Here is a 21,869-nt window from a genome sequence, read left to right as displayed (position 1 = left end):
GCGGGAGAGGGGAGGAGCTGTTCTGAAAAATCATGGAAGGATCTCTGATGAATCAGAGGAAGGATTCCTCCACTGCAGTAATCAGAATATTAGGAATTTGGGGAGGGGGAGGCGTTCGGAAGCATGTAAGAAACAAAGCAACAGAACTTGAAGCTTTTCCACTACTCCTGTCCCAAATATACAAACAGTATCCAGCATGATTTCTGAATATGGACGCTCTCCTTTATTTAAAAAAAGCACAATATCTTCACTGTGAAATTGCTTAATCCCCTCTTAAAATTCTTAGACTTAGAACTGTGAATTCCCTAAGTTATGCATTTTGTGAAGCATTTGCTTGTGGCAATTTGTTGTGTGACCTCAAATTTTAGTTTTCTAAAAAGTAGAAAATGCTCCTGTTAATTTTCTCCATATTCATCATTTTGCAAAAATTTACAGTTACTCCTATCATCAAGGTTCCTACTGCTGTTGCACAATGATTTTACTTCTTTTGAGCTCTCCACCATTATCCTATTTTTTGGATATCTAGTTTTTATTTATTTCTCACCAAGCTGGTATTTTACTGAAACATAGGATTTTGTAAATGTGTTGAATCTCATTTGCCATTTTCATGCCTGCTCAACAGTTTGAAGGTATACAATGGGAAGATTTCACTAGGTTAAATAATTTGTCTTCTACAAATTATTTTATCTGTTACCTTGTTCTCTAGCATGTAACTATCCTTTGAGATACTAATGATGCATAGTAGCCATTCATTGCTACCCTCAACTTCCTACTTAAACCATTTTTGATTAAAAAGATTTATTCTCTTCTCACATATTTATAGATGCCTTTGGCGAAGTATAGTAATTGGCCACTCTATATATGTTTTCTAACACTAATTGAATTTTAAAAGGTTTTTAAGGCAATATGTTCTCTTATAGAAGTTACAAGGATTCTTGCTCAACAAAGTGCTGTTTCGGGGTATTCAGCCTTTGACTTTGATTTCAATCAATTTATCTTAAAACAGTTTTTGGATTTATATATATATATATATTATATATATTATATATATTATATATTTTTATAAAAAGCAAAAAGTGTATTTACCTTTTGAATAATGGTGGATTATAGCAACTACATTGCATTATGACATTTCTTCCCCAATTTTCCTCCAAGGTGGAGGCAGGGTTCCTCCCCATATTTTATCTTTGTAACCACTCTGCAAGAAGGTAGGCTAGGTTGAGAAATAGTCATCCATTTGAGATTTTATAACTGGTATAGATTGGAAGCTGGATTTACCCCCAAATACGTAGTTTGATCATGTTTTAACTATAATATGCTATCTAAATTTATAGATTTTTACGTTTTTAGTATGTTTGTTAAGTCTAAATGTAATTCTGTTGCATCTGTTTGATATCATTCTTTTAGAAAATAAGGCTTTGCTGACTCTGCATTTTCTGCAGTCATGGAGCTGCTTGTATTTTTGCTTAGTATTCTTTTTAGTCTTATAATTTAATTGTGTAGCTATTCTGATTCTTCTTCCTCCACTTTTGATGGATCTAGAGATGTTGAAGTTTGCTTGCTCATTATTAATAAGCCAAACTTGAAAAAATGCATATTTTATAACAATTTGTTCAAAATTATTTTAATATTTGCAGAATTAGAAAAAAAGATAGAGAAAGCAAATGGTGAAACCTCTCCCCATACAGCATTAGAAAGGGTTACATGTGTGTAGTCCCAGGAAAGAATAGAAAGAGGAAGGACTACAGATCAAATCAGGAAGTACAGAGGCATTTAGCCAAGCTACTTCTCAGCAGGAAACAGGCTCACATTGTCCACGGGAAAAAATTGTGCTAAGAAATGGAGGACGAAAAAGATAAAGGTAGGATGCATTGAAGATTTATGGAGCACAAAAAACATCCCCCCCCCAATGAATAATGACTGAACATGGGGCAATCATGCTTGTAGACTGTGTATCAGTCAGAGAAATAGGAAACAGAGGGTTGTTATATTGGATGAGCAAAATTCTGAATGTGAGCACTCCATTTTGCAGCATTTTGTTGAAACTTGTAATTAGGCTTTCCAAATTGCTTTGCTTTTTCATCTACTTTATTAAAAAGTAAAATTTGCTTTTGTTGGCATTGAGTTCTTTTTGCTCCTCTTAATTTTAGACTTCCACTTTTTAAAGGAAGCCTTTTTTGCCTCAGGACTGTTCATTAACCACAGTGACATCCTCTCCAATCTATTTGCATCTCTTAAAGCTGACATTGCGTTCATTATATTGTAAGTAACCTTTTTTCTTTCAGAGAACTGGAAATATCGTTCAGTAAGTCTGCTTTGACTTATGTTTAAACTAATATACCCATTTTGAGATGGCCGGTTTTGAAGTTAAATATGATCACATTGGATTTCCCCTGCAGATTTCACTTTATTGTATTAAATTTCTTATGCTGCCCATCTCACTGGTATAGTGACTCTGAGTGGCATAGAAATTTTTAAATTTGATAGTGATATAATTTACAATGAGCACCAGCTCCATGACACCACTTTGGCTAGAATTATAAATAGCTGTTGTATAAGTAGGCGTGCAGCATTTACAAATGCCATGATTTATTTGGGACCATTTAACTCTGTAATGTAGGAGGAAGATGATACCCAGGTTTATAGGATTTTTCTAATTCTGATTCATTCCCCCCAACCTATAATGGGTTATGTGAATATATCTGAATATAATTATATCCCAGGGACACTTCCTATTTTGCAAGGTTTCTCATATATCCATATATCTACCAGGTTTTCCTCTTTGGGTCAGAATATTTCTGGCACTATTATGTATACCGGTAAGTCAGGATTGAAAAATACACTATATTGCCAAAAGTATTCGCTCACAACTGATTCTGATTATTTGGATAGGTGAGCGATTACTTTTGGCAATATACTGTATGTGACATCTCTTCTGTGACCTACAGAGTGCATAGAATATTTTTTTAAAAAGAACTTCCCTTTTCCAGTTTTGGAAAGGAGAGGGGGTTAAAGTGATAACCTTAAAGCTCTTCACACATCCCACAAGCAAATTGCGTCCACCTAGTTTCGGACATGAAACTTGACATGCCGTGTAAACTGCCTGCAGCTTGCAAACCAATAAAAATGCATTCCTGGTTTTGGCCGAACCCAACTTCCTATTTTATTTGATTGTCATATAGGCAATTATGCTAGCGTATTTTCCTAAGAAATCAGGTGGAACTGGTTTGAGGCTTTATTTTTTAGTAGCCATCTGATTTCATAACAACTGAAATACAGTTTAACTTAATCTTGACACCTTCATAGCAATAGCACTTGGACTTACATCTGCCCCACAATCCTTTTCAGCACAGTGCTTTATGACACTGAGCGGTTTACAATGCCAGCATATTGTGTCCAACCATCTGGCTCCTCATTTTACAGACCTTGCAAGGATGGAAGGATGAGTCAACCTTGAGCCCTGTCAGGATTGAACCCCAATATTGCATTCTAATAACTGTACCACGAGGCAATCTTGATGAGGCTATCTTACACATTGAGTTTTTTTTTTTAGCTTTTCATTGACACTCTTCAGTGAAATAAGCTTCAATTATGTAACGGATTTTCAGATTGTTACAGTATCTCCCTATTATTAGAGCCCTACAAGATCTCTCCTACAGTTTGCATTTATAAAGTAAGCCATACTGTAATCAAACACCAGTCACAAATTTGGCAGTGTTTTAGATTATTCAGTTTGATATTGCTGATAAATTTTTGACACTGTTCTTAGAAATTTTTCTAGATCTCAGCTGAAAAATAGCAGATTGCTGGCTAATTCCTTACTATAAAGAATTGTGCCTAGATACACATTCACGCTTTGTCACGAGCAGATAATCATAGATAGCCATGGCTCTGAAAAATGTCACATATTCCATTATTTCTTCAGGTGAACCTGATTTCCAAAGAGTCAGGTATTGGGTGCACTATCTAACCTTTTCAGACAGATGATAATTCTGCATAAACTATCTTGTTGAAAACATGGCTTAGTCCCCACACCTTTGATAGCTTCTAACTTTGTTTTTCCTTTTAGTTTTTACAAATATTTTTAAAGCTAAATTGAGCCTTGTTCTTAGGTTTATAATACTAATGGTTTAGCTTTTGTTTTCTTGAGTTTCATATCTTTGCCAGAACTATGCAGGCACATTTGTATATTTTGATTTCTTGTCTTTGGACTTCCTTCAGCTTCCACAATGAAGTTCTCTTACAAATGTCCCTAAATATATACATGTGATAGCATAAGAACTTGCCCAAAATGTATTAATTTCTTCCTATATTAGAAATTTTAAAATAATTATGAATATGGGAAGAAAACAAAGCTAATACATTCATCAGTAGCTTGTTGGAGCTCACTGCAGCTTCTGAAAATCATGGGTGTGCTGTGCTGCCTTCAAAAATGATAAAATTGCATTAGAACAAGGTAAAAATAATTGAGAAGTTGTTTCTGATGTTCTTCTCAAGGTTTAAGGAAAAAAAATAATGTACTCTCTTATAAAGTATTCAGGATGAATTCCATATTTAAGTTCATTTACTTTTGTTTTTTTGGATTAACACTTGGGAAATAGTGATACCTAAAGAAATAAAAATTGTGCAAAATTGTGTCACCTCTTCCCTATAACTTTTTGAGATCTATCGGTATTTATCTTGTGATTTTATGATAAGGTTCTTGGAACTTAGTTAAAAGGAGTGATCCTAGGATTTGACTTAGAATCTGTAAGATTCTTTTAGAGATATAGTAAGATTAAAAAATTTTTGGAGCAAAATGTAGTTTCTCATTCCACATTATATCTGTGCTCCATCATTCCATGATTTTAATTGGACACTTAGAATGTTGATCATTAAAATAGCAGATATAGGCACTTTGCCACCACTGGTAATAGGTAATTGAACAAACGGCAACTTCACAGTTGTTTTTTTAAATGCACATTCTAAAAGATTGCCCTTGTCTGTAGGTAAGGGTACTCCTTTTTCAAAATTATCTGAAATAAGGAATTTCAGATTTATAAATTATAATGTTTTACTGTGAATTGTCTTCTTTTTCAAGCAGATTGACAGTGCAAAAATGTGCATCCAGCAAATGTATTGTAGATAACATTGCCTTGCTCTTACATTTTTAACACATCCAAAAATACTTTTGCTTTGTTGATCTTTTTAAACAGATTTAAGTTTGTGCTCTCCATTTACATTAGGAAGAAACTTTTGACCAAAGTGCAATCAAAATATTGCACTTTGCTGTTACTATATTTTTTTTCATGGTAATTGTTGAGGTAAATTCTTGCTTGCAGTCAGTTCTGTATCCCTTCCTGCAATTAGACAAGGTTCAGGCCTGTCAACCACTTAATTTTTTTATTCCATTGCTTATTTAATTACTTTTGCTTGTATTAGAGTTAAGAGGGTTGAAGTTGGTCACAGTGTCTAACTTTGTGTACATCTATCTCCCATATAGTTCATTTGCTGTTAGCAAGTGACTGTTATTACTATAACCTGCTCTGCATATAAGAACACGTGTTATTTTTTAAAAAAATAAGGGTTACTTTTTTCCAGTTAAGTATAGTTTTGCCACCAAAATGCCCATTTTATGACATACTGTCAACTTTATTAGAATTAGGTGTGCGTGTAGACTGAATGCAAAAGTGAATGATGATAGAGATATCTACACCGAGAAAGTTTAGTTATGTAAAGAAAATGAACAAGTACGTGAATGGATTGTATGAACAGGGAAGGCTGAGAAAGTAATAATTGGATGAAGTTGATGAGATCCTCAAAAAGGGCAGTGGAACTTAGATTAGGTAGGAAAGACATAAACTACCGCTTCAATCAGTTTCATTGGGGGTGTTTGTAGGAAGCACATACACTACATTGCCAAAAGTATTTGCTCACAATTCTGATTATTTGTATGGGTGAGCGAATACTTTTGGCAATATAGTGTATATATGGGTTCCACCACAAAACCGTGGTAGACAAAAGCGCGCTCGACGAAAGCGCGTACGTGACGTCATCACAGTGCGACGAAAACATCGCGCTGTGATCGATAAATGTAAAATTAAAGCGAAAACCTTACCCTAACCCCCCCAAACCTAACCCTAAACCTAACCCTTAACCTAACGCTAAACCTAACGCTAACCCTTAACCTAACGCTAAACGTAACCCTAACGCTCTAAACCTAACCCTAACCCTTAACCTAACCCTAACCCTAAACCTAACCCTTACCTTTATGTGAATCAGCTTATTTTAATTTTATTTCAATTTTTAATTTTTTTCGTCGCGCTGTGATGTCATGTACGCGCTTTCGTCGAGCCTGCTTTTGTGGACCGCGGTTTTGACGGGTCACGGTATATATGTAGCATCTATACTGAAGTTTTCAAAGACAAGTTAGAAAAGAAGGGCATGTTATTTGTATGTTATTTTAAATTTGTAAAAAAAAATTGAAATGGATTTTTGCAACCAGGTTTAAATGTCAGGGTACTACATGGAAAATTTTACATTAGACAGTTGATCCTGCAGCTTTTCTTAGCCTCAATTGGACTAAGAAAGGTCTATACAAGTAGTCCTCAATTTCCGACTGTTCATTTAACAATGATTCAAAATTACATTGGTTTGGAAAAAGTGATGATATACCTTTGAAATTACAATTGTCTCACCTATCCCCATGATCATTTAATCTTAATTTGAGTGCTTGGAACAGGCTTCCATTTATGATAGTGGCATTGGCTTGCAATTGCTTGATTGTGATTTTTGACTTTCCCAGCAAGCTTCTGAAAAGCAAAATCAATTCAATTTCAATTAACAACCACATGACTCATTTAAAGTCTGTGTCTTTAACACTTAACAGCCATGCTGATTTGTTTAATGATTATGCTAAAAATTGTCGTAAATTGGATCTGGTCATGTGATGACTCACTTAAGGGCCACTTTGCTTGGGGACAGAAATTCTCATTCCATTTATGGTTGTAAATTGAGAACTATCTGGAGTTGACTACAGTGTCTTTAAAAAGCAAATAACAGTTTTTGCACTGTCATGCAGTCCACCCTCATTTCTGTTAATGTTTTTGATCTTGGAATGAATTTAAGGCCTCAAATATAATTCAGACCTAAAATAGTTATTTCCTAACAGTACTTTCTGGAAGATGAGCTATGATCATATTATAATCTGATCTGTGTTCACGCTGCTTAGCAGTCTTTTTCAGTTTAATACAATGTTTGTAACTTTTTCCCATTGTTGGTATGGGAGAGTTGGCTATTCTATTATTAACTTTTCTTCTATAGTTTATGAGCAAAGTAGTTGAAAAGTGGTTACATTTTTTCACAATAGAAAATAGTTTAAAATCATAATGGCTGAAAATCAATTGTTTCTCTGGATTTTTCTTTCTGTATTTAAAAGGCCTACTTAGATATCTATTTTTGACAGATAGATTGAAGTGAAGAGATTTTAAATATAATTGCTTATTTTTAGATTTTCATTCTAAACCAGACTGTTTTTCAGGTCATTAATAACATTGAAAAACAATTTTAGCATTTTCTGTAAATGATGTAAATTACAGTGATTAAAGTATGAGAAAAGAATATTAGGTTATTAAGATTTATCCAGCCTAACAGTTTGGCCCAATTTCTTTAAAGAGTATGTCTTACAGAGAAAAACCATTTTCTTCTTATCCCATTAGTGACTCAGGAGGTGTAATTGCAAAGTTTAACATCACCTATAATCTTGTTGAATCTTTTGGCGCCAAAATGAATCATGTAAAATTGCATATTATGTGTGTGATGTGCATATTGTATGGAAAAATTATTCATAATAGCAGCTGAACATACCAAATCTCAATGATAGAAATTTGATTGTTGTTGCTTACAAATCGTCTTGGATAATGATTTTCCAGTGAAACATACCAATAATATTCTTTTTCATGATAAGCAATATTATGCAGAGTGAGAAAAGGAGTAAAAAATAGTAAACCAAAGATATTAAGCTATAGAAATGGAATAAATAAGAAAATAAAGATAAATGCAGTACACAAAAAGAAAATATAGCTAAAACAACTTAATACCAATACCATTTACTTTACTTTTTCATACCATTCTATCATTGCAAAACACCCTTCCTTCCACTGTGTCACTTATGTGCTCTATACAAGTCTCCTTGCTTTATTGCTCATGCATCAGTAGGCCATTCCATCTGCATTTTATGTTTTCATACTGAATTCTCATTTCCTTATAAAAATATGCAGAGGTATATTCTTATATACAGCCATTTATACTCCTTTCAGCATTCACTTACACTAGGCAACAGACTACTCTGTACTTTTGTATCAGCCTGCTTGTATCTTAGATTGTCTTTATCCATTTCCCCATCTTTAGTAAACATTCAAAGAAGCTTATATAAATTCATTTTTTTCATTTGCTTTTGCCCTTCATGTATAACTTGCCATTGTTGGCTCCATTTTCCCTATCCAAGGCAACAAGCTTGGCCTTGGTTACATTATTTTTCATATTTGTGCTTCTCATTATGCTATACAGCCTAACATTTACTGCAAATCATTTAGATTCTTAGCCAGAAGTTTAGCATCATCTGCATACAAGAAACATGTATGTTCATATTCCTGATCAACATACCTATACTAATACCAGCACAAGAATTTATTTGTATTCATTAAATGCCCATCTCTCTACCAAGCATCTCTGGGCAACTTATAATGTCATAAAAAAACAACAAGAGAATTAAAACATTAAAACAGCAGATGTTAAAAGCTAAAACATTACAGTTAAGATTCAAATGGATAAAAAGAACCAGTGCATGCATGGGGTTGAGGTGAGATCTACTAGTCAATTAGTCCCCTCCAAAATGGGATGCCCTTGTTGGATCCCAAGCCAGTTGGCAAATCCATGTTTTAAGCCTCTCTTCTAAGGACAATAGGATGGTGATAGATTTCAACTCAAGAGGCATCATATTCCAAGGGATGGAAATCATGGCAGAAAAGGCTCTTCTTCCGGATACCCCCTCCCCCAGCTGGAATTCCTTGCCTGGCAGGATCCTGAGCATCTCCTTTCTGCCAGAGCAAGTGGGGCAGGCCAATCCCATTGGACTGAGATGGTTCCTCAGGTAGCCTGGATTCATTCCATTAAGTGCTTTAAATGTGAGCACCTTGAATTGGACCAGGAAGCAAGTCAACAACCAGTGCAGTTCATCCAACCGTGGTGTAGCATAGTGCCACCCTTGGGGCCCCTAAGATTTTTCATGTGATTGTAACTTCCAAATGCTTTTCAACGATAACCCCATGTAGAGTGCATTGGAGTAGTCTAAACGCAAAATGACCAGAGCGTAACTTATTAAGCATAAGGCTTCTCAATCTAGGAAAGGTGCTCAATCCAAAGTTGTACAAAAGGTCTCTTAGCCACAATGTCCATCTGCTCTTTGAGCAGGAGTCATGAATCTAGCAGGATCCCCAAATTGTGCTTTAGGAATGCAATCCCACCCAGAACTAAACACGTTAAGCTCTTGGATCCTAAGTCTCCATGTATCTAAAGCCATTCAGTTTATCAGGGTTCTGCTGAAGCCTGTTGTACTACATCTCCCCCCCCAAGCCTCCAGGCACCACAAGAGGGCAGCAAAAGCAACACTTTTTTGCCTCTTGAAGATATATTCTAAACACATTAAAGCAGTCAAAGGAACATCATACATGTGGTATATATGTTTGGCATTGAACTGCCTGTTAAACATTCCATTTATTAAGCATGTTTTCTATTCATCTTTCACTGTCTTTAGCGACCAATGTTTAATTGCATATTCACCCAAAACATCGTTTAAGCTTTCTGTCAGGCACTTTCTCTTAATAAACATACAAGAAACTTATTTCTCACATTCATTTCTCACGACATGGCGAAAAGGACAACGCACACCCTCTGGCTAATAAAGTTGTCCACTTCACAAATTTTGCTCACCTTTCATAACCTTCCTATCAGAATTTGGCCGAACATTTTTCTAAGCACATTTAATCTTCCTGTTGTTTTTGCAATCACCTTTGCTTCCTTTTTGCTTCCTGTGTTTCCACAGCCATAGTCCATATTATTATTTTAAATTTTTTGCTGTCAACATCTGCAGTCTTTATCATTTTTAACATTCTCATAGCATGTATAACTTTTCATTATCAGTTTTCTTGAGAATTTATATTAATAGCATTTGCTTCAATTGGACTTTTTCACATGTTGTTATTAACTGTCCCATAAGATTCCTACTTCTGTTAATTTTTTTCTTGCATTTTTAAATATATATTCTAATTGCAATATTCAGCTTATTCCTGTCATTCCTCTACAAATCTTCGAAATACTCCTTCCAGCATTGCCTTGTGCCAGTTTAATTCCAATTCATTCTGTCAATTTTAATTACATTAACTTCTGGAAGCTCCTTGTTTAGCCCTCTTCTAAAACCCATTTTTTCCCATCAAAATCACTCTGCATTTTCCTTTCCTCTTTTCCTCTTAGCTATTCCCTGCTCTTTTTAATTATGTTCTGTATAAGAGTCTTTCTCTTGTATAATTTCTTGCAGCAATAATTCCCTTTTGTGCATTTTTATGACATTTTATGAGCCATTTACTTTCATATCATTAATGTAAATGCATATACATTTGTGACATTCTATAATGTAAATCTTTACATTATGTTCCAAACAGCTTCTACATGCTCTTCTCTTATATCCATTTCCCAAGCATTCTCTTGGAAAATCAGTGAGTTGTCTAATGCTTTTTTACATGGAACATTTCTGCTTTCAGTCTATTTTTTTTTAATTTTCCCCAAAAGTTTCATTTTTATATCACCAAAAATATTTTATTAAAACTCACCTGGGATATGTTGTTTTCCTGTGCACTGCTTGGAGAGTCCAAGCTACGGGTTAAATCAGTCTGATTTAACCCGTCGCTTGGATTCTCTTGCGGTGCACAGAAAAGGACCCTTCAGGTAAGCCAATGGTCATTCTTTCATACAGTTTACACATTCAGTGAAATCACAAGATAATGTAATGCTGGGGCTGTACTTGGTACTCGTTGAGGGGAGGTATATTGAATGAGTTGGTGGCACAAATTTGAGAAGTAATACATCAACCTGCTGATGTGGAAGAGAGTGAGAGTGGATTAAATGCTGGAAAGAATTACAATGGGAAGGGAAGATCATGGGAAATTTATTTTAAGAAAGAATAAAGCTCTTAGTGAACTGCTTTGCCTTAGAACTAATTCTATTTTACTTTGCAGGGCGTGTTTATTATTTCAACCATATCACAAATGCCAGCCAATGGGAGCGCCCCACTGGAAACAGCAAGAATGGTCAAGGGGAGCCAACAAAAGTGCGATGCTCACATCTCTTGGTGAAACACAATCAATCCAGGAGACCCGCATCATGGAGGGAAGATAAAATCACTCGAAGCAAGGAGGAGGCCCTGGAACTAATTAATGGCAAGTAAAAGGAAAGGAAAGTGAGAGCATAACTTCTATAATCCTCCTTTCTGCATCTGGCCACCTAGCACGTCATGCAATTCTGTCCTTTAATATTTTTGTAGAGCCTAATAGGCTATTGGGTGATAGCAGGTGGTAGAAGGGTCCTCCTGCTCATTCTTAATCCCTTTTGTTTTCAGTTTTATATGTTTCTGTGGGAGGCTTCAAAAATTCTGCAAATTGCATATTCCCAATACCATACTGATTCTGGTATAAGAGCTGATTCATGGGAATTTTATATTTCATTATGTTGTTATGTCAAGGCTTTAGAATAGTGAAATACATTTTGAAATGAGGAAGATCTACAAAAGGCTTCCATTTGCTTGGCTTATTGCCAAAACTACCCATTCATTCATCTGACCTATATAGCTTTATTACTTTATCAATTTTTGCCCAGAATCACAACTACCACAGTATATTGTGTCCTATATAAAGTATGATAATTTACATATGCAAAATAAATACAGTAGGCTGACCAAAAGCTTTGGTGAGAAGCATGAAGTGCTTTGCACTAGTTATATTTATGTTTATGCTTATGTTTCTAGACAGATAGAAAGAGAAGGAGGGAGAGAGAGCAAGAGAGAAACTGATCCAAATCACTTGTTGCTTGTATGTACACTGAGCTTAAGCATCAGAGACAAATGCCTTGTGTGTCTAATCACACTTGGCCAATAGAAAGTGTTCCATTCCGTTCCAATATTCTGTTCCGTTCCGTTCCAATGTTCCATTCCATTCTATTCTGTTCCATTCCATGCCAATATTCTGTTCTGGTCTGTTTCATTCCATTCAAATATTCTATATTCTATTCTGTTCCATTCCGTTACACTCAATAGATAGAATAGAATTCTTTATTGGCCACATGTGATTGGACATACAAGGAATTTGTCTTTGATGAGTATGCTCTCAGTGTACATAAAAAGACAAGATACATTTGTAAAGAATCATAAGGTACAATACTTAATGAGAGTCATAGGGTTCCAACATTCTGTTTTGTTCCATTCCAATATTATTCTGGTCCATTCCATTCCATTCCCTCCCCTCCCATTGCAATCTAATCTTCTGTTTGGTTCCGTTCCAATATTCCTCTTCTCTTGTCTGCTCTCCTCTCCTCTTCATTTCCCTTCCCTCCTATTCCATTTCAATGTTCTGTTCTGTTCCATTCCTATATTCTATATATCCAACCCACTCCACTCCACTCTGCTTGACTGTTCAGTCCTTGTCCTGTCCCTATCCCTCTTCCTCTCTCTCTCCCTTTTCCGTTCTGTTCTGTTCCATTCCAATATTTCGTTCTGTTATGTTCTACTTTCTTTAGAAAATCTAGGTTATTAAGATCTATTATATCCATATACAAGATGAGATGATGCAAGATGAGCCATCTCTGAATGTTATCCGGATGTGTCTTAAAAATCCTTTAGCATATCTCCATCAACATCTTCCTAACTCTCTATAAGAATGGTAGAGGAATAAGTTATTTTTTAATGTTTTTCTGACACAAAAAGACCTCATCCTTCTTGTTTTACTGCATGGAAATGGCATCTGAAGAGCTATTTGTCCATTCTTATTTTGAATCATTTTTATCATGAGAGTGCCAGCTAACAAGTCACTTTCAGTCCATTGACCTTTTCCCATGGAAGTCAGATCACTGCTGCATGGAAAAATGAGGGGAAGCGCCAGGAGAAGTGGTAACAAATGTTTTATGTATGTATATATGTATGTATGTATGTATGTATGTATGTATGTATGTATGTATGTATGTATAGTGGTTCCCCGAAAATATGTCATGTCCTGAAACTAAGGCCATGCCACATTTTTCAGGTGGGCAAAAATATAAGCCCCCCTCCCTGAAAATAACCCCCCTGGACAACCCCCTCCCTCCGGCCAGGCAGTGCACCACTCACCGACCTAGTGGTATCCTGAAGGCGCCAAGTCCCGGGAACCCGGGGGGGGGGGGGCAAAGGCACTCACATTGCTTGGTGCCTTCGGGATACCGCTAGGTTGGTGAGCGGCGCTGTGCCCAGCTGGAGAGGGGGGTTGCTGGGCAGCTACTGTCTTGCTAGCGGGCTCCCGAAGAGCCGGGTACAGCCTCAGTGGTCAACGGCTGTGTTGCGCTGTTGCAGCATCGCAACACAGCAGCCGTGAAGTGATCACACTCACGGGCAGCCACCCGGCAAACCCCCTTTCCAGCCGTGCACAGCGCTATTCACTGACCTAGGGGTATCACCAAGCCGCGTGAGCACCTGTTCGCTGCCCCCGGCTTCCGCGGCTTTTGGTGCCTTCGGAATGCCCCATGGTCAGTGAATGGCGCTCTGCATGGCTGGAGAGAGGGGTTGCACGAGCGGCTGTTGCAGTGGAAATGTTGGTGTGTCTTATACACTGAATACAGCCATTTTTGGCCTCCCAAAGACCTCCCCTGCATCCCATTTTTGCAAAAAACGGCCTGTTTTTCGTAAAAATAGAGGCATTTTTGCCTTTCCCCAGCCCCCGGAAGGACTTTGCAGGCTTCAGCAGGGCTGGGGGGAGGCAAAAATACCCCCGTTTTTGCAAAAAAACTGTCCATTTTCCACCCATTGTTTGCAAAAATGGGCTTTTGCCTTCCCCAAGCCCTGCTTTTGGTTTGAAACCAAAGTCCCAGAACTACATTTTCAAGTAGAAATTCTGAGACCAGATTTTTTCTGCATGTTATCTTTTTCAGATAGAACACCAAGTAAATGAAAAGTAAATGCAGTAGCAATAAATGGCCTCCATCATCTGATAAGGTTATAGAAAGAGACATTTTAATCTTGTTTTATATGAGATCCAGATGTAATTTTTATATTCAAGCGTTGTTTAAAATGTATTAAAGTATCACTTGATAGCCCCTGAGACAAAAGTCCCATCTGATAATTTTTGTGTTAGAACAATCTTCTGTGTCATTTAAGGACAGAAAGAAAGATGTGATTAAAGGTTGTTTCATCCAATTTTTCTGCTGCAGGTTTGATAAAACCAGTTAGGAATGTATGCATTTGTCACTTTTATTATCTTTTTTTATAATTCTCCAAAGTGTGAAATACTATGGTCAGAAGGGAAGGAAATCCATTTTCTACCAGAACCTCCATCTGCCCTTGAAATATTCCATTTGCTGCAAAGGTCATAGAACTTTGCATATAATTATTTAAAAGTGATGTGTACTTTGACTTGATAAAGAAAGATGGATACTGTTGACTTAGTGAGAACAGCCTGCTATTATCTTCCAAAAATGAGCAAGTAAAATTATAAACAAAAACAACAACAAAATCTCACAAAATGTATTACATCAATGCCCACCTCAGTCGCAATCAAACAGCTGAGCTTCATTGAATTTCTGTGAAGAGAGATCATATCTAATGAACATAATTATAACTCAGAATTGTTTAAATAGATCCTTTGGGAGCCATCAGTTTGACAGGTGTATCATCATTGCCTGTCATGTATTTGTTTAGTAGATTTTAACTCTGCTATTACTGTGTATTCGTTAAATACCATTGTAAGGTAAGGGAATTGACAGAAGCTTTGTGAATGTGTTAAATTGTTTAAAGGGATTGGCCAGATTCATTTATGAGTTCACTTGCCTGATTTGCTAGATTTGGGAGGACTGTTTGGGGTTATTTACAGTTATAGTTACACGATTTAGATATCTGTGAGCAGCTGATTTAAAAGCTGTGAAAGGCCTCTGTTGGTGTTTACTATTAGGCACAACCAGTTAGAAAACATTCACCTGTTATCTGATTTGTATCGAAACAAAATGAATTACAATGTTGAGCTTCTGAAAAATCCCCTTTGAAGAGATATTGAGAGATATTTGAATACCATGGACAGCTAGAATATCTCATGATTTGATTTGATATAAGGCATGCTTTGCTGCTTACAGGCAGTCCTTATGACCAGTTGTTTAACAAACACATAGGTACAGTTGCCTCTGAAAGGATGCTTTAGGATCCATACAGCATGTCCGGCCATCATAAAACATCACCCTGCTGCTCTGCTGAAGTCATACAGCCACATCTCAGGTGCTTGAAAACTTCATGATTTACGCTCCATTTCTGCACCCTGAAGGAATGCCAGCTGCCTTCTGCAGCTCCTTCAGCCACTCCCTTGAGACAAGAGGGAGTCATCTTGGCAGGTGGCAGCAGCGTGCAACCTTCCCTGCTGGTTTCCCCATTGACTTTCTGGGGCAGCCGGCAGAAAAGATCACATGATCACAGGGCACTTGGGAACTGCTGCGAACAGGATCTAGGCTCCTTTTCTCTACCCCACCAGAGGAGTTCCCTTCCCCGCACAGGGGAGAGCTCACATCCTTCTGTGAGATACAGAAACAAAGCTTAAATCTTTAAATCATGAAGATTTAAGCTTTGTTTCTGCTTTTCTGCACCCACCAGAGAAGTTCCCTTTCATGCACCAAGCAAAACTCTTCCTCCTGTGGGGTGCAGAAATAGAAATATTCTCCCCACCACTACACCTGGGAAGTCTATATAGCCGTGATGGCGAAACTATGGTATGCGTACCAGAGGTGGCACGCAGAACCCTCTCTGCTGGCACGCACCCGGTTGCCCCAGGTCAGATCTCTGTGGTGTCTCTTTCATCAACTTCTGTTTATCTGCAAACAACGAAACAGAAGCTCATGAAAGAAAAAGACCTTACCGCTTGCCACGTTGCCAGTGTTGCAATTCCCCGCCTTCCACTGGTCAGCTGGTCTTCAGGTCTCCTGCATGTGTGCACATTCACATATCCGCACATGCACACATTAACACATGTCCATGCATGCACATGTCCGCGTGTTCATGCATGCACACACGCCTTTCTGTTTGGGCATGCACATGCACTCAGTTTGGGCATTTGGTGTCTAAAAGATTCGCCATCACTGCTATAGAGAATGGTACTTATAGAATTGCACAAACTGACCTCTGTAGGAAGGCTGTGCCTTGCATCGGCTGGATAGGAGAGGTAAGTGAAGGAATGTATGTGCGCGATTGGGCTCTGTAGCCAGCTGAGACCTCCCAGCCTGCAGCAGTTTTGCACAAGGTGATGGGCCCTGTAACTGCCTGAGACCTTCAGGGTTTGGTGGGGAGCAGTGCAAGGCCTCCAGAACCTCCACAAAGCCCTGAGACACACACACGCACCCCATTCCCAGAGGCCACCCCCACACCCCATATAATGACCGCCACAATCATACAAAGGATTTTGGCCCCAATTATAGTAGTAAGCTGAGGACTGTCCTTTAATTAACAGATATTTTTCTGTTTGTGTTGATCCATTTATATTGCTAGTTTTGTCAAACAGGTACAAAATGTTTAGAAACAAAGCTATGTGCATCATGAAGATTTTTCATAAGGCAACTAGATTAAGTCTGAAAGCTTTTCTATAGCGCTAGGACATTTGAAAGAACAGGCCTGGACTTGCAAATATTGCCACCTTTTGTTCTCTGCTGCATCAGTTTTGATTTTTTTTTGTTTCTTGTTAGAGGGAAAGAAATGAAATCAAGGTTTAGTACTGAATTATGAATTTGCCTCATTCTCCCCCTTCCCCAAATTATTACTTATTCCCCTTTTCCTTGAGTTATATAGCCTGAGGTAGTTTAATGTTAGATAAGTTCAATTTAGATCCTGGCAGAAGTCCATGGTATCCCAAAGCCTGCATGCAGCAGGAAATAATGTTTTGAAGGCAATGTTCTTAGCATCTCAGTAGTACTGTTATTTCAGAAATGGTTATTAATGATCTTAGAATATTATTAAATTAGCCCTGCTGAAACCTCTAGCAGGGAAATTAATTATCACAAGGAAAGGAGTCTTCTATGTTCTTTATAGCTGGGACAAAGACAGAGGAAGTAATCTCTCTAATGGATGAACTCCAGCCAAGTTAGTCAGAGAACAAGATAGCAGGAAAGTGACTCCCCCCCAATTTTTTTTCCCATGGAGACTTTTTTTTCTGTTCTTCTATTTGAGTTTTTTGCTGGCTCTCAAGATGATAGTAGTAGTGGAAAAGACTGCAGCTCTTAAAACTTAAGATGCTAAGAAACAGGATTTAAAATGAATTATTCCTTCTCATGCATAAGATTGGGCTTGATGTGTGATCTGGCAGGGTTCCGATATCCCTTAGCTCATATAGATCAGACTAAGAGCCCGTGTGTGATTAGTCAGAGCCATTCAAGGTGTCAAAAATATAAGAGAAGAGGAGACAATAGTTCAGCCATTGTTGCTCCCTAGTTATTGGTATTTGTGGTATGATGGTTTAAAGGGAAATAAATGTCAAAACCTGATCATCAGTAACCTAATTCCTCTTGAATATTTTCATCCTGTCATTAAAGATAAAATTTCCTTAATCTTGAGCTCGAATCCTGGTGACTTCGATGATACATCCCATTTTATTATGCATTACTCCCATTGGTCCTGAATTGCATTTTAATAAAGGACCCAGAGTTAAAATATTGTACGTGAAAACTCCCCTCCCCCACATTAATATTACATTATTATCATTATCAATCATTTATTTAACAATATCCGTCATTTCATATATATATTTTTAGTCTTAGTTTAACTAAATTTAACTTACTCTTTTTTATCTATTATAAGCTTTCATACATAACAAAGTTTCTGAACTTCCTTTAATGATCACCATTTAGAATTTATACCAAATTTCCTCTTATCAAACAAATACACATGTGTACATTGTTATCATTATCAATTATTTATCTAACTTTAACCATTATCACTTCATTTTTAACATAATGCTCCAATTTTTACTAAATTTGACTAATATTTTGTTATTAGTTTTCATATCTCAACCTGTGTTTTTTCAGTAATAGTGAGGTCTTATGTCTTTTGCCATTTGTGGAATTTGTCTTCTGATTATTTCCTTAATCAAATTTGTGTGGACTTCTGTTCGCAACTTGTTGCTTTTTACATATCTTGTAAAATCTCGAGACCCTCCATCAGCTTCTTTAATCAGCTTATTTTTGGTTATCAGTAGTACTTTTGTCAAAGTTTCTCTCCTTGAATCCATCAATTCTTCTCTCTTTTCTTCTTCTATACCTTGAAATCTGGGGTAGAGCTCCTTTCCATCTATCTGCCCTTTCCATGTTCCACTCATTCCATCTCCAACCACACTCAGTTCACCATCAGTATCCACAATTATATTGTCTCTTTGTTCATTTCTCCCCTGGGTTTTTAGGACTCTAACCTCCACTTTTTCCATTTGCTGGATATCTTCAACTCTTCCATCAAATTTCACTGCATTACAATCTATATTTTCCAATCTTCTCAATTCTCTCTATTGTTTCTAATAATTTTTGAATTTCAAACATAATCTTTTGTAATGTTATGGTTTCTTTTTGGAGCTGTGCCATTCTTCCAACTAGTAAACACTGCCACTCTAGTTTCAAAACAAGGTTTTGTTAGCACTTCTCTCCAGTTGCTACAGAAATATCCAATAGAGCATCTGCATAAACAACCCATGCTCTTCTCCTTATCTCTTCTGTAAACAAGGTGAAGCCTTTGAAGTGCAAAGTCAAAATGAATAAGAAAAAAAGAGAAAGCAATATTTCCAGGACTCAACCTCCAAGTGACAGTGCAACTTCTTTTCCCTCTGAAATTACTACCCTCTTTATATTCCTTTTATATCTTCCTTTATTCCAGGCTTAAAAGAAACAAAATTCTTAAATGGAGCAAAATAAAGAAAAAAAAACCCATCCAAACCAATATTATAAAAATAAAGAAAAAGATTTAATCCATAGGTAAAAAAAGAAATAGAAGAAAAACCAATACTTTCACTTTAAAAAGTAAGAAATATTTGCAAGACTTCCATCCATAAAAAAAGGATAACACACTGTGCAATATAGCTTAATTTCGCTGCTTATTTTCTTTTCTTTGCAAGTTTAATTTAGCTTTGATTTTTGTTTTTGGGCAGTCTCTTTTGTAACAATAAAATTTCCTCACCAAATGGACACACTTTCTCTTTCTGCTTTCCTCCCGTTGCGGAGCTGTCGCAACTTCAGCAGCTTTTGGCTGTGCTTTTGTCGCCGGCAAGAAGAGATTCTCTTGGATCAATCAGGGACTTTGCGATGTCCCTGAGATCAACAAGACGTACTCTTCCCTGTCACTGTCTCTTTGGGATGGTTTAGGTCCAAAAGGACCATCCAGCGGCAAAAGGAGCTCCAAGATCACACGTCGTGTCATTGGGACGTTAGCTCTTGTCTCTCGTTATCTGGGAATTTCTTATTAGCTTCGGAGTTGTTGAACTACAGGTTGGCAGATCAGTGAGCTCCTGTTCATTAAGTGGAATTCTAGGCTTCAATTGAGATTGCTGCTGTTATATCAGTCTCTCTGCTACACGCCAGCTCCAGTGCTTCTTAACTCAATTTCTGGGCTGGCAGTGGAATTCCTCAGATTTACAGTTTTGGCGGACTTCAGTCTGCCTTTTCTAGGATTGGACTCTGAGGTGGCTCATGAGTTCAGGGATAACCATGATTGATCATGGGCCTATCCCAGATTGTCTAGAGAACAACATGGTGGGACAGTGGGCATACACAGGATATGGTATACTAGTTGGAGGCATTAAATATGTGATCTGTATTTATATAAATACTCATAGGAAGAAAGAGTCCACCCAAGAATGCAGAAAATCTTCAGAAATAGATCTCATTTTCTGCAGTAGAGAGCTCTAAGTTGAGGCTCATTTTATTTAGGTGAATTGATAGTCACCCGCTACCTCCCATCCCATCCAAAACAACAGTTCTTTGACAATTCAAATGCCGAAGTGCCATTTGCTTTCTATCCAGGTGCTGTTGATCTGCATAAACACGTCTCACTGCAGGAGAGAAGTCAGAAATGTATTTCTCGAGTGCTCAGTTGGAAAATCCTGCTTGAATGCTTAGCTAGTTTTTTAAAGAAAATAGTTCATTTGATCTTGGTTTTCAGTGCACTTCCATAAATTTGTTCAGTGTACATCTGTAGGTAACATCTGCTCAATTGTCTTGCAAGTAACACAATAACGCTTAAGCAGTGCCATTAAAGAAGTACTGGACCCTCTATCATACGGTTCCTCCTGAATGGGCTGCCATGTAAGCAGTTTTTTGTTGTTATAAATAAAGATTAGAGCAGCCTCTCCAGGTGTACCCAGACCACATTAAGTCATACGGGCTGTGAATTCTGAAAGTTGTATTCCCAGTACTGAAGGACAGAAGGAGAATTGCCCAGTTTCCAGCATAATATATCAAAGAACAGCAGCATCTGCAGATTGTTGTAGAGTTGAGCTGAGCTCTGACTCTGTTCCTTAATTGTGATGCATACAAAGTAAGCATCGGGATTTCTATTGAGCCTCTCTTGAGTCTCCATTTGTATTTTCTTTTAGCTTCAAACGACCATAATTGTCCTGATATAACAGTAGCAAAGAGGGTACACATTTCTTCATTGGAATTTGGGTGTTATTTGAAATGCTGTTAGTGACCACTAGGGAAACAGAATGTATCAGAATATAACTACTGAAACGGCTTACATATTGGACTATTAGCATGCAGAAGATGTAGATTCAAATTCCAGTGCAGCCTCAAGACTCATTGAGTACCCTTTGGCTGCTTGCAGACGCTCAACAATAACCAAGTTTGCAAACTTAGCAGCATGAAGATAAAATTATAAAACACTCTTAAGCACTTTGAACAGGATACAGATAATGGAACACGTTTGCACGTTTGTTTTACAAGTAAGGTAATGGCCATATGGAAATATAAGTGATTTTTAAATAACCAAAGGAACGTACTGCATGGCAAATATGGAGGTTTAAAAAACCCAAAGAATGAATAATTGCTACTTCACAATTAACCTATCATTTTTGAAAAACTAAACTGCAAAGCAATTTGCTTTTATTTATATGGGAGGCAAGATGCCAGTACACACAAGTGTGTTCATCAGGGAGTGAGGCAAGGGAATGATCAAAGAAAAAGAAAGAAAAAGTTCTTTTACAAAATCAAGGCAAATTACATTGCTATAAAGGTAAGTTGAGAACAGTTTAAAGCATAACTGAAAGAACAGATTTAATATTTATAAAACCTAATTAGCTATAACACACAACCACAGGTAGATTCCCTCCCCCTCAATTTATCATTATACAAGTACGTTTTTCCAGGTCTTAAATTGCACAGGGAGCCAACTTAATTATACAAAGGACTCCCTGTTCAACCTCTCAAACAGGCAAAACTGAACGACTGAAGATGGGGGAGGGGGGCACTCAAATCTGTGTTCATTTTCACATTGTTTAACAGTGATTGTATTTGGGAAGAGAAAATGCCCAACAGAGCTTCTCTTGATTATAACTTCTCTCTAAAATTAGTGAAGGGAGGCTCACTTTTTTGGC

At 37.2% G+C, this 21,869-nt stretch overlaps 1 protein-coding gene across 2 annotated transcripts in view; it reads left to right on the top strand.

Annotated features, from left to right (window-relative positions):
* The window catches only part of PIN1 (peptidylprolyl cis/trans isomerase, NIMA-interacting 1), a 34,267-nt gene that overhangs the window by 933 nt on the left and 11,465 nt on the right, over positions 1-21,869 (top strand). Inside the window, exons 1-2 of one of the 2 annotated variants that reach the window (XM_087710664.1) lie at positions 1,825-1,861; positions 11,271-11,471. In XM_087710664.1, coding sequence (XP_087566790.1) covers positions 1,840-1,861; positions 11,271-11,471 — 223 coding nt within the window. In that variant the 5' untranslated portion in view covers positions 1,825-1,839. Of the gene's footprint in view, positions 1-1,824; positions 1,862-11,270; positions 11,472-21,869 lie in introns of those variants that run through there. The other variant, XM_014068644.2, reaches the window with a different exon arrangement.

This window comes from Thamnophis sirtalis, unplaced genomic scaffold, assembly GCF_051295495.1.
Source record: "Thamnophis sirtalis isolate CommonGarterSnake01/CBP01778 unplaced genomic scaffold, rThaSir2_p1.2 scaffold_3, whole genome shotgun sequence".
In the NCBI taxonomy this organism is placed as follows: Eukaryota; Metazoa; Chordata; class Lepidosauria; order Squamata; family Natricidae; genus Thamnophis; species Thamnophis sirtalis.
This window is presented reverse-complemented; position numbering and strand designations above follow the sequence as displayed.